General features: G+C 40.3%; 1 protein-coding gene across 2 annotated transcripts in view; it reads left to right on the top strand.

Annotated features, from left to right (window-relative positions):
• The window catches only part of ap1g2 (adaptor related protein complex 1 subunit gamma 2), a 154,603-nt gene that overhangs the window by 72,714 nt on the left and 67,399 nt on the right, over nucleotides 1-14,490 (top strand). For both annotated transcript variants that reach the window (XM_084312334.1, XM_084312333.1), the window contains exons 11-12: nucleotides 1,257-1,370; nucleotides 2,164-2,304. In XM_084312334.1, the coding sequence (XP_084168460.1) occupies nucleotides 1,257-1,370; nucleotides 2,164-2,304 (255 nt within the window). The remainder of the gene's footprint in view (nucleotides 1-1,256; nucleotides 1,371-2,163; nucleotides 2,305-14,490) is intronic.

The raw sequence follows: 14,490 nt of genomic DNA, 5'->3' as shown, positions 1-14,490 counted from the left end.
TTACTACCGTATTTCATACAGTACTTGGTTTCTATAAATGAACCCAGTACATTTTACTGGGTTCAAACTGACACAAAATGTTGATTTATTAATTATGATCGGTTTGAAAATTAGAAATATAGGCCTCTCTCTTATACATGCCTCCTCCTAATACAAGCCTGGTATCCGCTACAGTTGAAACAAATACAAGCCGGGGTTACTATTAGAGGAATTACGGTATCTGTCTAGTTTCCGTTTTTGTATTCAGGGGTACAGTTGCAAAGAGTGATGTGAAGTGGTTTGTCCAAACATCACCATCTTGAATAGCCATTTCTTCCGGCTTATCTTTATTCAATGAGTTCCAGTGGTCCCAGAAGGAGTTGGAGTTTAAGGAGTCCTCTATTTTGCATAATCTCTCTCTCTCTCTCTCTCTCTCTCTCTCTCTCTCTCTCTCTCTCTCTCTCTCTCTCTCTCTCTCTCTCTCTCTCTCTCTCTCTCTCTCTCTCTCTCTCTCTCTCTCGTTCCTTCCTCTGTGTCTCTCTCTCATGTCCCCCCCTCTTTTCTCTCTCCCTCTCTCTCTCTCTCTCTCTCTCTCTCTCTCTCTCTCTCTCACTCTCTCTCATTTCCCCCCTCTTAACCCAATGTATCCACTTATATATGTATATATGTATCTGTTAATCTATATCTCCACTTATATATGTATCTGTTAACTCATATCTCCACTTATATATATATCTGTTAACCCATATCTCCACTTATATATGTATCTGTTAACCCATATCTCCACTTATATATGTATCTGTTAACCCATATCTCCACTTATATATGTATCTGTTAATCCATATTTCCACTTATATATGTATTTGTTAATCCATATCTCCACTTATATATGTATCTGTTAACTCATCTCCATTTATATATGTATTTGTTAATCCATATCTCCACTTATATTATGTATCTGTTAATCCATATCTCCATTTATATATGTATTTGTTAACTCATATATCCACTTATATATGTATTTGTTAACCATATCTCCACTTATATATGTATTTGTTAACTCATATCTCCACTTATATACCGGTATGTATCTGTTAATCCATATCTCCATTTATATATGTATTTGTTAACTCATATCTCCACTTATATATGTATCTGTTAACTCATATCTCCACTTATATATGTATTTGTTAACTCATATCTCCACTTATATATGTATCTGTTAACTCATATCTCCACTTATATATGTATCTGTTAATCCATATCTCCACCTCCAGCTACATCTCCATGACCTCCCTCCAGAAGATCGTTCATACGGACCACAATGCAGTGCAGCGGCACCGGGGCACCATCGTGGACTGCCTGAAGGACCAGGACGCGTCGGTCAAGAGGTGACAGAATCCTGCGCTTCTACCAGTCAGGCTGCGGCTATTCATACAGGAAATTATTAGGGCTGTCTTAAATACTTCGAAGCTTCGAAGCTTCCTTCGATGGGCACGGGATTAGAACGGGAAAATAAAATTCCATTATATAAAATTTTTAAAAAGTTAAACAAACCTTGCGCCTCCAACGCAACAAAACGTCATACGCCTCATTAACTCAGCCTCTCTTTGTTAATTACAACAATCAATGCCGTTTGTTATTTAAGATGAGGTCGGACTCGGCACTGACAGATTTGTGTTCATTGTGCTGCTTTTATAAAGCCTCAAATGACGGCTTACAATATTTCATGAAAGCAAAGTGTTTTGTTTGTCTAAGATTTAAAACAGTTTAAACTTTACACTAAAGGTAAACCCTTTCACTACCACACTACAGAAGGTTAACCCTTTCACTGCCACACTACAGAAGGTTAACCTTTCACTACCACACTACAGAAGGTTAACCCTTTCACTGCCACACTACAGAAGGTTAACCTTTCACTACCACACTACAGAAGGTTAACCCTTTCACTGCCACACTACAGACGGTTAACCGTCCATGTAAATAATATTGACTGTATGGTATGAATTCCTCTGTGTAGTTTATTGACCATACAGTATATCAAAAGCCTTGGAATATTATGCTCAATTACTCGTTGGAAATGTTCTTGTATCTTTGGTCATGGAAAAGTTAGGAAAATATTACCCACTTTTGTGGGAAACGTGTTTTAAACTGTGATCTTCTGTCCCATGTCCCGCGGTCTAGACGTGCGTTGGAACTGTCCCTCGCTCTGGTCTCAGCCGTCAACATCCGCTCCATGATGAAGGAGCTGCTCCTCTTCCTCTCCTCCTGCCCCCTGGAGCTCAGGTCCCATGCCACCTCCGGCATCTTCAACGCTGCCGAGAGGTAACGCACCCATTCATAATAATAATAATAACTTTATTACATCTTCAACGCTGCCGAGAGGTAACGCACCCATTCATAATAATAATAATAATAACTTTATTACATCTTCAACGCTGCCGAGAGGTAACGCACCCATTCATAATAATAATAATAACTTTATTACATCTTCAACGCTGCCGAGAGGTAACACACCCATTCATAATAATAATAATAATAACTTTATTACATCTTCAACGCTGCCGAGAGGTAACACACCCATTCATAATAATAATAATAATAATAACTTTATTACATCTTCAACGCTGCCGAGAGGTAACACACCCATTCATAATAATAATAATAATAACTTTATTACATCTTCAACGCTGCCGAGAGGTAACACACCCATTCATAATAACTTTATTACATCTTCAACGCTGCCGAGAGGTAACACACCCATTCATAATAATAATAACTTTATTACATCTTCAACGCTGCCGAGAGGTAACACACCCATTCATAATAATAATAATAATAACTTTATTACATCTTCAACGCTGCCGAGAGGTAACACACCCATTCATAATAACTTTATTACATCTTCAACGCTGCCGAGAGGTAACACACCCATTCATAATAATAATAACTTTATTACATCTTCAACGCTGCCGAGAGGTAACACACCCATTGCTTAGCCCAATCCTCTGTGATTAGTTTCCATGATGATCGGAATGCGGAAGTGATGTCACATAGAATGTTTGCTGTATTGGGCTGCGGTCACGTTTGATACTCACGTTTGATACTCTGTTTTTAAGTGCTTTTAGCCTGTTTTTATCAAGTGTTTTATCCGATTGTACCCTGTTTTATCCTGTTTTACCACTCTCTGCAAAACTTGGCCACACACAAGCAACAATCGGACATTTTGGAGGTTGTTTACTTACTGGCTTGTTGGCTTGGCGACGCTGACGCGGAAGTATGGCACCGACTTCGGACATTATAGAAGTACGGGCTGAGCTTAAATCCATTGAGCACCTCATTGTGGAACTTCTCAGTCGTCAAAACGAGCTCCTGACCCGGCTGGATAGTCTGGAGCCATCGGCCGCTGTCCCCTCGCCTGCTCACAGTTGTGAGGAGGAAAATAAAGGTATCCCTTCCTCTCTTCGACCCCATGGACTCCCCACTGCTCTCTAACCGTTATGCTCCACTGTCAGAACGCTTAGACGCCTCAGGATTACCTTCTTCTGGCGAGCATGGTGTTATCCAGGGAGCAGCTTTCCCAGATCGGACCCCCCGGCGTGGCAGCGCTGCTTCGCTGGCTGCCTACCCTGGGCTAACGCTAGCCACAGGTAGCAAACCCCACACCGCATCCTCCTGGGCCTCGGTGGAGACAAATGGATTGGGACCAAAGAGAAGGAGGCTGACCTCGCCGCTGATTCCTGATCCCCTGAGTGATGAGGAACCCTTTCATCTCCACGGTGAAACGCCACCGTCTTACTGCCCTGAGATATCTCCAATTCGGCCACGCAGCGCCGCTGGACTAGCTGCCTGGTCCAAGATGGTGAAGAGTGACAGGGCTACCTCGCGTAGGAAACCCACTTCTGCCGGCAGCAACGCTTCCAGGTCACGGTCTACTTCTCTCTCTCTCCCTCCGGTAAGCGTCCCCGAAAATGCTCCCCGCTGGCCCCCACAGCCTCTCCCGATTCCTCACAGCTGGTAACGCTGCTACAGCTAGCATAGCTGATGCTAGTCACCCACCTCCTCCTGCTACCGCAAATAATGGCAAGCCCTCTTTCTTTTCTCCTCCCGAATACATCCTCGTGGGGGATTCCATCGTGAGAAACGTCCCGATTCCCAAGGGTATCTCTTACTCCTTTTCTGGGGCAAAAGTTCTTGACCTAATCAAACATATCCCATCCATTGTGGAGCGCTACCCATCTGCTCATACAGTCATCGTGCATGTGGGAGTGAATGACGTCAGCCTCAGGTGTAAACAATCAGTAGACCATTGCGAGACATATGGTAGTGTTGTCACGATACTGGAATTTCGACTTCGATACGATACCTTGAAAAGTATCGATACTTCGATACCATTTCGATACCAAAAAAAAAAAGAAAAATAAATAATATATATATATATTTTTTATTTTTTTATTTAGCTTTTGTTGCTGGTTGATTCTCCTCAGCTTCTCTCTGGTACTATAAGAGAAGATAAATATAACACTTTTAAAACCCTTTGTTTATCTTTAGATCACACATTTAAAAATAACTGTTCATCTCACTTCAATCATTTTTATTGCAGATGCAGAACATGGTATTTTCTCAAGCAGACAGATGTAAACACTGTAATCTGTGTTGCATGTACTTGACAAACTGAACTGTTTGTATTACAGTTAGTAACAGTTTCGATTTTTATTTAAAGATAACGAGAGAGAGAGAGAGAGAGAGAGAGAGAGAGAGAGAGAGAGAGAGAGAGAGAGAGAGAGAGAGAGAGAGAGAGAGAGAGAGAGAGAGGAGAGAGAGAGAGAGAGAGAGAGAGAGAGAGAGAGAGAGAGAGAGAGAGAGAGAGAGAGAGAGAGAGAGAGAGAGAGAGAGAGAGAGAGAGAGAGAGAGAGAGAGAGAGAGAGAGAGAGAGAGAGAGAGAGAGAGAGAGAGAGAGAGAGAGAGAGAGAGAGAGAGAGAGAGAGAGAGAGAGATCCGCGTTGGCACTGCTCTGTAACACCGCTTGCAAATAGCATTGGAGCATCTTTAGCTTGTCCTTCGTTGTTTACTTCAAACCCGAAGTACCTCCAAACAGCACTTCTGCTGTTTTCTTTATCCACAAGCACAAGTTGCGGAGGCTCTGCATTTGCCATCTTCAGCTAAAATGTTTGTTTACAAACTGAAGACGGCTCTGTGAGGGGGAGGGCTGGAGGAGGCGGAGCGGAGGGGCAAGCGTGCTCTGAACAGCGTGTCAACAACTTGCGGTAGAACACTCGCCAGCTGGTACCGATACTGCAGAAAGTATCGGTATTTCTGGAAATTAGTATCGAAACCATTTTAAATATTCAGTATCGATATGTATCGATACTTCGATATTTTTGACAACACTAACATATGGGCACATCAAACTCACCAAAGACTACAAAGCGCTGGCAGAGCTGATAGAGAGCCTTGGGAAAACCTGTACATTCTCCGGTCTAATTCCCACCCTTAGACAGAGCTCAGAACATTTTAGTCAGCTATACAGTGCCGATCAGTGGCTGCGACATTTCAGCTCAACTTGTGGACAAGGCTTTATCAGCCACTTTGACTCATTTTGGACTGAGTCTAAACTCTACAAACATGACAAACTCCACCCCAATCACAATGGAATTGCAGTTCTGGCCAAACACTTTGCATGTCACATCTCCAACATCGTGGCCTGACATAACACCTTCTCTGTGTTGGATGCTCAGCTGGACCAACACCCTCCATCCCCTGTAATTATTGTGTCCCATTGGAACAGTCGCAGCCTTGTTGGTCATAAAATGGACAAACAAACCATGCCAACCAGACAAAGGAATCCAGTTGTGAAAAGACACAGAAAAACTAAATTCTTCAAAACATTGAATGCATCCACGTTATAACATAAAGGTTTCACGTTATAACATAAAGGTTTCACGTTATAACATAAAGGTTTCACGTTATAACATAAAGGTTTCACGTTTATGTTATAACGTGAAACCTTTATGTTATAACGTGAAACCTTTATGTTATAACATGATGCAGATATTTTTTGTTTGTTTCTGGTGTGGCAGCAATGTGAAACCTTTATGTTATAACGTGAAACCTTTATGTTATAACGTGATAAGAAGTTATCACGTTATAACGTGAAACATTTTATGTTAAAACAAGAAGTTATCACGTTATAACGTGAAACCTTTATGTTATAACAAGAAGTTATCACGTTATAACGTGAAACGTTTTATGTTAAAACAAGAAGTTATCACATTATAACGTGAAACCTTTATGTTATAACGTGATACGGATATTTCTTTTTTTTCTGGTGTGGCAGCAATACGCTTCCGTAAAATCTAGACCTACTGTATATCAGAACACAGTTGCAAAGAGTCAACAGCACCATCTTGTGGCAGCTCTTAAAGAGCAGGATTGGAGTACAATTCTCCTAAGTAAGGACATAGAGAGTGGCTGCGAGTCATTCCTGGCAACAATTAATGAAGTTGTGTCCTCCTTTACCAAGATGAGGAGTCAAAAGAGAAGAAATAAGGACACGTTGCCCTGGTTGAATGATGAATGTAGGAGACAGATGAAAGTAAGAGACCTTCTGCTCAAAACATTTCTGAATTCTGGCCTGGCTGACAGGCAGACAGACAGACAGAAATTCACTTCAATGAGGAATCAAGTAATAAATACTATGCGAATGGCCAAAGCAAATTATTTCATGGACATGATCAAAGATGCTAAAGGGAATGGTAAGATAATTTGGCAACATATTAATAAACTAATTGGTAGACAAAACGAACATAGCAACAAAAAATTTTAACTCAAAATTAATAATGAATTAGTGAAAACCCCACTGACTCTAGCCACCCAATTCAACTGTTTCTTTTTGGATTCTGTCCAGAAGATAACACAGTGTCTTACCCCATCTGATGCCATCCATAGTACTATTAATAACTCATGTACATATACCGATATGCCCTACTTTGTTTACTTGTTTTATTGCACAATGTCGTTCTATTGGATTCTTATTATATATTACTATTGTATTATGCACAATCGTTGCTGGCAAGACCCCCCGCATTTCATTGTATACTTGTATGCCGTGACAAATAAAACTCTTGACTTGATTAATCATGCACAGCCTATTTTTAATTTAGAGGAAATAACAGAGCTGGAGGTGACTAATATTATTGGTACACTAAACAGTTCCAAAGCTAAGGATGCCTATGGGCTTGATACCAATTTTTGAAAACCCATATAGAATCTTTGGTCCCCCCAATCACACATCTGGTCAATCTGTCCTTCAGGGAATCAACTGTTCCTTCAGCATTGAAGGTGGCCACGGTTGCCCCAATCTTTAAATCTGGACAAAAAAATTACATTGCTAACTATCGGCCAATCAGTATTCTCCCGGTCATATTTAAAGTAGCTGAGAAGTGGGTAGTAAAGCTATTGAATGAACATCTAAATAAAAGCTGTACCCTCTTGCACCCCATGCATTTCGGGTTCCGCGCCCATCATTCAACAGAATCAGCAAACTGTATGTTCTTAGAAAAAGTTAAATACTCACTGGACACACATTTCTGTGTTGGTGTCGTCTTCGTTGATCTGAAGCGGGCATTTGATACTGTCAACCACCAGGTTCTATTGTCCAAACTTAGACATTTTAATTTCTCTGAAAGAGCTCTATTGTGGATGAAATCATATCCAGTAGAAAGCAATGTGTTTGTGTTGATGGTGTCAAATCTCCCTACCTTGACTGTTATACAGGCCTTCCACAGGGTTCAAGTCTTGGGCCAATACTGTTCTCATTATTTATCAATGACCTACCCGATGCATGCCAAAACACCAATGTCCAAATGTATGCTGACGACTGTGTAATCTTTACATCTGCAAAATCAATACATGATGCCTCTGCAACTCTGACATCTGCAATGACCCATGTTCAAGACTGGCTAACAAAATCATGTCTTTCACTTAACACCAAGAAAACAGTGTGTATGATGTTCACAAAGTCACCAGTAGAGGTCACTCACTCTAATGTGTTTCTGGGAGAGGCGGAGCTGAACATTGTAAATGAGTTCAAGTATCTTGGGGTCACATTGGACTCTACATTGACCTTCAAAAGTCACATGAATAAAGTAACAAACACAGTCAAGTTTAACATCGAAAACTTCATGCAGATCAGGCCCTGCCTGCCAGTTAATGCTGCAAGGATGTTTCTGCATTCAATGATTTTATCACACATTGAGTACTGTTTTATCAACTGGTCTCTTTCATACGTCACTACTCTTACACCAATAGAATTACTCTACAAAAAAGCCATAAAAGTATTTGATAGGAAACCAAATTCATTTCATCACTGTAATATTTTAGAAAAACATAACATGCTAAGTTTCGAGAATTTTCAAGTTTTCAAATATACTTGCTTCATGTACAAGGTTCTGCATCAGTAGAGGGGACTGTGAGGTGCCTTTTCGGTATACTACCTTTGCAAAAACTGTGTTCTCTGTTAAAGGTGGTAACTACTGGAATAGCCTACCAGTTGCGATTAGAGAGTGCCCCACATACTCCATGTTCAAGACCCATCTTAAACTACATCTGAAGGCAAACCAGAACTGTGATAATTTTTTATCTGATTTAGTTTATGTAACTTGTTTCTTGTTTTTATTGTTGTTTTTATCATTGATTGTCACAATGCTTTTACCTTAACACTTTCAGAGCCCAAGCTTAACCTTGATTTACCGGTTGAATGCCCACCATCCACTTCAATGTTAGCGTTAATAACGCCTAATCTATGTTTTAAATTATGGTTATGTGTCTAATCTGCCCGTCGCTTATCAATGACTCGTTTTCCAGTCAACATTGTCGAAGCGGATTTTTTTTTTATTGGTTCATTTTCGTTTTATAGCATTTTGAAAGGCCCTCGTTTTCAAGGGAAATAAAAAGATTCCATGATAAAAGACGTTTACTGGAATATTCTAGAATACACAAAAACGTTGTAATTTTTCGGCCTATTTATGAATCGTTTTCAAATAAACGCTAGATTATCGATAGTATAATTATGTGTACGTATGCACGCTGGGGCCGCGAGCTGAAAATCGATTATCTGATTTCCTCATCAGCGATTGCACACACACACACACACACATAGGGCACACGCTGAGATCTCAGCAAATACAACTCTGATTATCCCAAGACTGGTAAAATAGATTCCTTACCTCAGATCAGATGTTCTCCAAAAAGATCATTCCAATTCCTGATCGCCATTCCAAAAATCGATCACTACTGTCTACTATCGATTGGCTACTGTGAATATATATTCCAGGCTGATTCCCGTCCCGCGATGACTTCCATGTTGAGCAGACAGCTTGCCAGCTCAAGGAGCCAGCTGGCTCCGCCTCTACATATCGACTGATCCCAGGTCAGTCTAAGCGACTGACGTGCAGTTACTCAGGGATAGACGATAGGGGGCGCTTTTTTCCATTCTGAGCTGCTGGAGGAGCTGCTGTACCAACGGGAGACTCGGTTGATGAAATATGAAATCAGATCGCTAATAAAAAAAAAAACGCTAATACACGTTGTGGGCATTCAGGCATTGGGCTGATAAAACGTCATATGACGTCATGGGCACTGAAAGTGTTAAGCAGGCTATTTATTTATTGAAAGAGTTTTTTATGTCTCCTGTTTAGGGACTACAGGTGTAAATTAGCTCTTGCTACAACCCTGCATGTCTACATTTTGTATTTTGTACTAGATGTTCATTGACATGTGTTGTCCCTATCAAATAAACTATCAAATCAAATCAAACCCATTCATAATAATAATAATAACTTTATTACATCTTCAACGCTGCCGAGAGGTAACACACCCATTCATAATAATAATAACTTTATTACATCTTCAACGCTGCCGAGAGGTAACACACCCATTCATAATAATAATAATTTTATTACATCTTCAACGCTGCCGAGAGGTAACACACCCATTCATAATAATAATAATAACTTTATTACATCTTCAACGCTGCCGAGAGGTAACACACCCATTCATAATAATAATAATAACTTTATTACATCTTCAACGCTGCCGAGAGGTAACACACCCATTCATAATAATAATAACTTTATTACATCTTCAACGCTGCCGAGAGGTAACACACCCATTCATAATAATAATAATAACTTTATTACATCTTCAACGCTGCCGAGAGGTAACACACCCATCCATAATAATAATAACTTTATTACATCTTCAACGCTGCCGAGAGGTAACACACCCATTCATAATAATAATAATAACTTTATTACATCTTCAACGCTGCCGAGAGGCCTATATTTTCAAACAGATCATAATGAATAAATCAACATTTTGTGTCAGTTTGAACCCAGTAAAATGTACTGGGTTCATTTATTGAAACCAAGTACTGTATGAAATAGTAAACAGTGCAATTACAGGTGGTCACTGGTCATTTCAACGTTTTCAAAGTTAAATCAAGTAACTTTACCTTAGCAGCTCAGTATGCAGCTCAGTATATTAGTAACCCGGCTTGTATTATAATTGCTTAGCTCAAGAGCGCACCCGGCCATTAATAGAGACCCGGTTTGTAATTGAATACCGGTCACTATTAAAGGAATTACGGTAATAACTTTATTACAAACTTTTTTTTACCAAGGGTGTATGGAACAGGATTCACTTCTAGCTCTGGGAAAGTTTGGGAATTGTAGGCTTGAACAAATAGAAAAAAGAAAATATATATAAAAGAAATATTCTCAATAATGCAATTATTTGGAATGATATTGCAATAGAGGCCTTGCATGGAATGTTGTGTAGTTCTCCCTCTTCCATCATGGCTGCTTGTAACATAGCTACGTGCAAAACGGTGGTTGCTAACTTGCTATGTGTTGATATATGAGAAATATATCAACAAAAATGTAATAATTTGGTGCAGAGGTCGCACTAGACTCGCTTTCTGTCATGATGATGGACAGGGTCATACACATTCCGTCATCAATTATTACCCGTCATATATATTCAAAAACAATCGACCACAATACATTTTAATATGCAGAATAACGCTGATATAGACTTCAGATTCAGGGTTTCCGCTACAGGCTGCGGCTGTTCATTGATCTGTCACTGAACAGATGGAGGTATTACTGTCCGTACGTTTTAAATAAACATGCAGACTGTACCATGAGCTGCAGCCTAACAGGGAAGTAACTTAATAAGAAGTACTTATCAGTCACAGCCGGGAGGCTTCCGTAGCGCAATTTGTGAATAATTTGTTCTCTGATCTAACAATAATCTTTGTTGGCAGACGGACTCCTTTGGACAATCTCACGTTAATACTGGTAACATTATGTTATCATTAATTCATTGACTGCCATGCTGTTTTTCCATCTTTAATATCTGGCGCCAACGTTTCACACGGTTTTAACGATGTTTGTTTGTAGACCCATCGTATATTCCATATTATAGCTACACATACTATGGCTCATTTGAAATGCTTATATTTATACTCCCAACGGGGAACAAACCGTTTGTTTCTACAAACTTCTGTTCCTGCGCAGCCCAGCCTAAATAGTGGCCATTTCCCCAAAATTCATGCACATTTTTCTAGGAAGCGAGATATCGCGTCTTTTGTGAATCATGTGCCTGTCTTGGCCCGGCGGTGAGATTTTTAGTTGGACAAGACCCCCCATGTATCTGTAATCCATAAACGTACCTCGTCCATGTTGTGCGCCAGCGAATTAGCAAGAAGGAGGCTGGGAAGAGCGGCGCTATGAGGAGCCAGAGCCAGCCTCAGTCTCTCGCCAGCTCTGCGGCCCCGCCTCTGCGTTAGATCCCTCGCCGCGTAAGAGGCCTCTTTGTCCGTGGAGGCGATGTAAACAGACCCGGTGTGCCCGGAGGTCTGACGATGTCGTTTGGTCCATCGAAAAATATGGAAATATCCAGTAATCCGACATGTGAAACAATGTCCAGTAGCTCTTGTCTTGTGTACAAAGGGTCAGCGCGAATATGGGTGAATAGACTGAACATGAGTAATGCAAATAATAGTTGATCTGCCGTCTCTGCCTGCGAGACAAAGAGCTGCTGCCGTCCCCCCTCTCAAAAATTTACTCAAAAGGTAGGCAAGACTGCCACCTGTCGGGATTCGATCGTCATCACAGTTTTACAAAATCCATACAGATGGTCAACGGGACTGTCTAGTATCATAATTCATTTTGCAATGTCTGTGGGAACCCTGTGTACTTAATACTTGTTGCCTTGTTAAAATATGTCCCTCTTCATTGTATTTGTTAGTAGTGGGGGTATAAAGGTATATATCTTTCGCCGTCGACTAAAGACGCACTTCTTCAACCATTATCTGAATAAAAAAAATAAAAAATAAAAAATTATCTAACCCTAACTAACCATACTATCATGCACTTGTCCTAATAAACTAACCTACACTGTAGCACTCAACACTTTGACGAACATTGTTACTCAGCTGATAGAGTTGTGCCCTTCCTGATGGCTTGTCGTACAGAACTTGTAAGTCGCTTTGGATAAAAGCGTCAGCTAAATGACTAAATGTAAATGTAAATGTAAATGTATATATAGTATAAAGGGACGTCTGTTTACTGTAGTCTACCACAACCATATAACTATATAAAACTGGACCGCCACAGGGCTTTGTTATTGTTGCTGAACTGTCCTTGTTAAGTCTTTGGACGCCACGGACTTGAGCATTGTTTGTTCCTACCACGCCAACGCTCTAAAAGATAGGAATAAGTGGCTGTGTTTGCAGGGCTATATCTATATTCTATATTATAGCTATGGATACAATACTATGGCCCATTTGCCATCAACTATATCGTTCAATATGTGACAAAGAATAAATTTTTTCATCCATACGTTTGCGTGTTATACCATGGTGAATATAAGTATAGTTTTAGAGTGATCCTGTCTAATCCCAGAAAACGACAATATGCAGCAATACGTGAATTTCACTAAAAGCGTTGGCATTTCTCGCCTGGCTACTATTTCCAAATCAAATGTATATAATAGGTATTATGTTTCATCATGAATGCATGAAAGGGGAGGTGTAATTTTTTTTATGCTTTGATCGTCACCAATGTCATACGTTGTGGAGTAACGTTACACACACGTTGCGATCGATGTGAAATCATGGTTGGATCAAAGCATAGCATAGTGAGTGACTTCCGGTCAGCTATAGAATGGAGTAAGTCGCATGTGACACAGCTGCTCACCCGTTATTTATTTTTTTCGTTTTAAAAACATATTTATAGACCACCAATGCGTTTAAAACTTGACGCATATATCAACTGAGATTATCAACTAACTATATTGACTGAAAGATTCGAGATGCCAACAACAAGGAAAGATCATAAAACGCTTCCAAAACCAAGCGCAGAATACCCCCCTATGGCCGCGGGACACGTTCGCAAAATATTCGAGATGGAATATCAAAAACGCAAGCTGAATATTCGTATTGTCGGTCTGGACGAATCAGTGAGATGTGAAAACCCTGAAGAGTTTGCCACAGAATTACAGAAAATCTTGGGAACAGGAATCCTTCCTAAAATACCGGAGGTGGATCAGTGCTTCAGATTGGGACCCCGCTCCATTGGCAATAACGCTAAGCCCAGAGTGATATTAGTTATACTGCGCCAAGTCAGAATAAAAGAAATGATTATGCGTGAAACTCGCAGGATGAAAGGCAATCTGAAATACATGGAGGTACCAATACACTGCTTTGAAGATTATTGTCGTGAGGTAGTGGAACTGCGTGCCAAGTTCAAGACGGTGATGTCTCAACTATACCTGGGGAAATACAGACCCCTACTAATATACCCTGCAATACTTCGCATCGTCGACAAACAAGGAGCAAAGGTTCTCCTCAACTCGCCTGAAGATGCAGCCAAATTCCTGTCTGAACAACACGCAGAATAGTGTATAAATGGCCTTTTAAATCTCAGTTATGCAAGGTCACCATATAGTACAACCTTTAATAACCGAGGATTTGGGACAGAGAGACCTACGTGCTCAGAGTTTTTGAATGCTTTCCCCGACGTGTTTATATTATTGCGGACATATTGGATTTAAGATTGGAACACTCCAGAACATACTGGAACATTCAGACAATGTAAAAATGACATATTGGAATAATCTAGAACATCGAAGCATTCTTTGATATATGGAGCATTCTGGAATATCAGCAATACGTGGTCATTCACTCTACCAGAAGCCCCTCGGGGGAATAATCAACAGCTATCTAGATGCAGAACCACAGAGCCATCATAGCCGGCCGGCTGAAAGATCACTCTACACAACGATCATCGCCCACCCCGGTCAGGGGAAATGCTGCATATACGTATTTAAAAACTGTTTTTTATTAATGGGAAATAATTTCACTACTTCTCCAATTTATACTTTAGATGTTTAAGCATAGCAATGCTCTTTTAAGATCTAAGTTAATGTTCTCTTCCTTTTACTTGT

Source organism: Notolepis coatsorum, assembly GCF_963971535.1.
Source record: "Notolepis coatsorum genome assembly, chromosome: 4".
Classification (NCBI taxonomy): domain Eukaryota; kingdom Metazoa; phylum Chordata; class Actinopteri; order Aulopiformes; family Paralepididae; genus Notolepis; species Notolepis coatsorum.
Note: the sequence above shows the minus strand (reverse complement) of the source record. Positions and strands in the feature narration are given on the sequence as shown.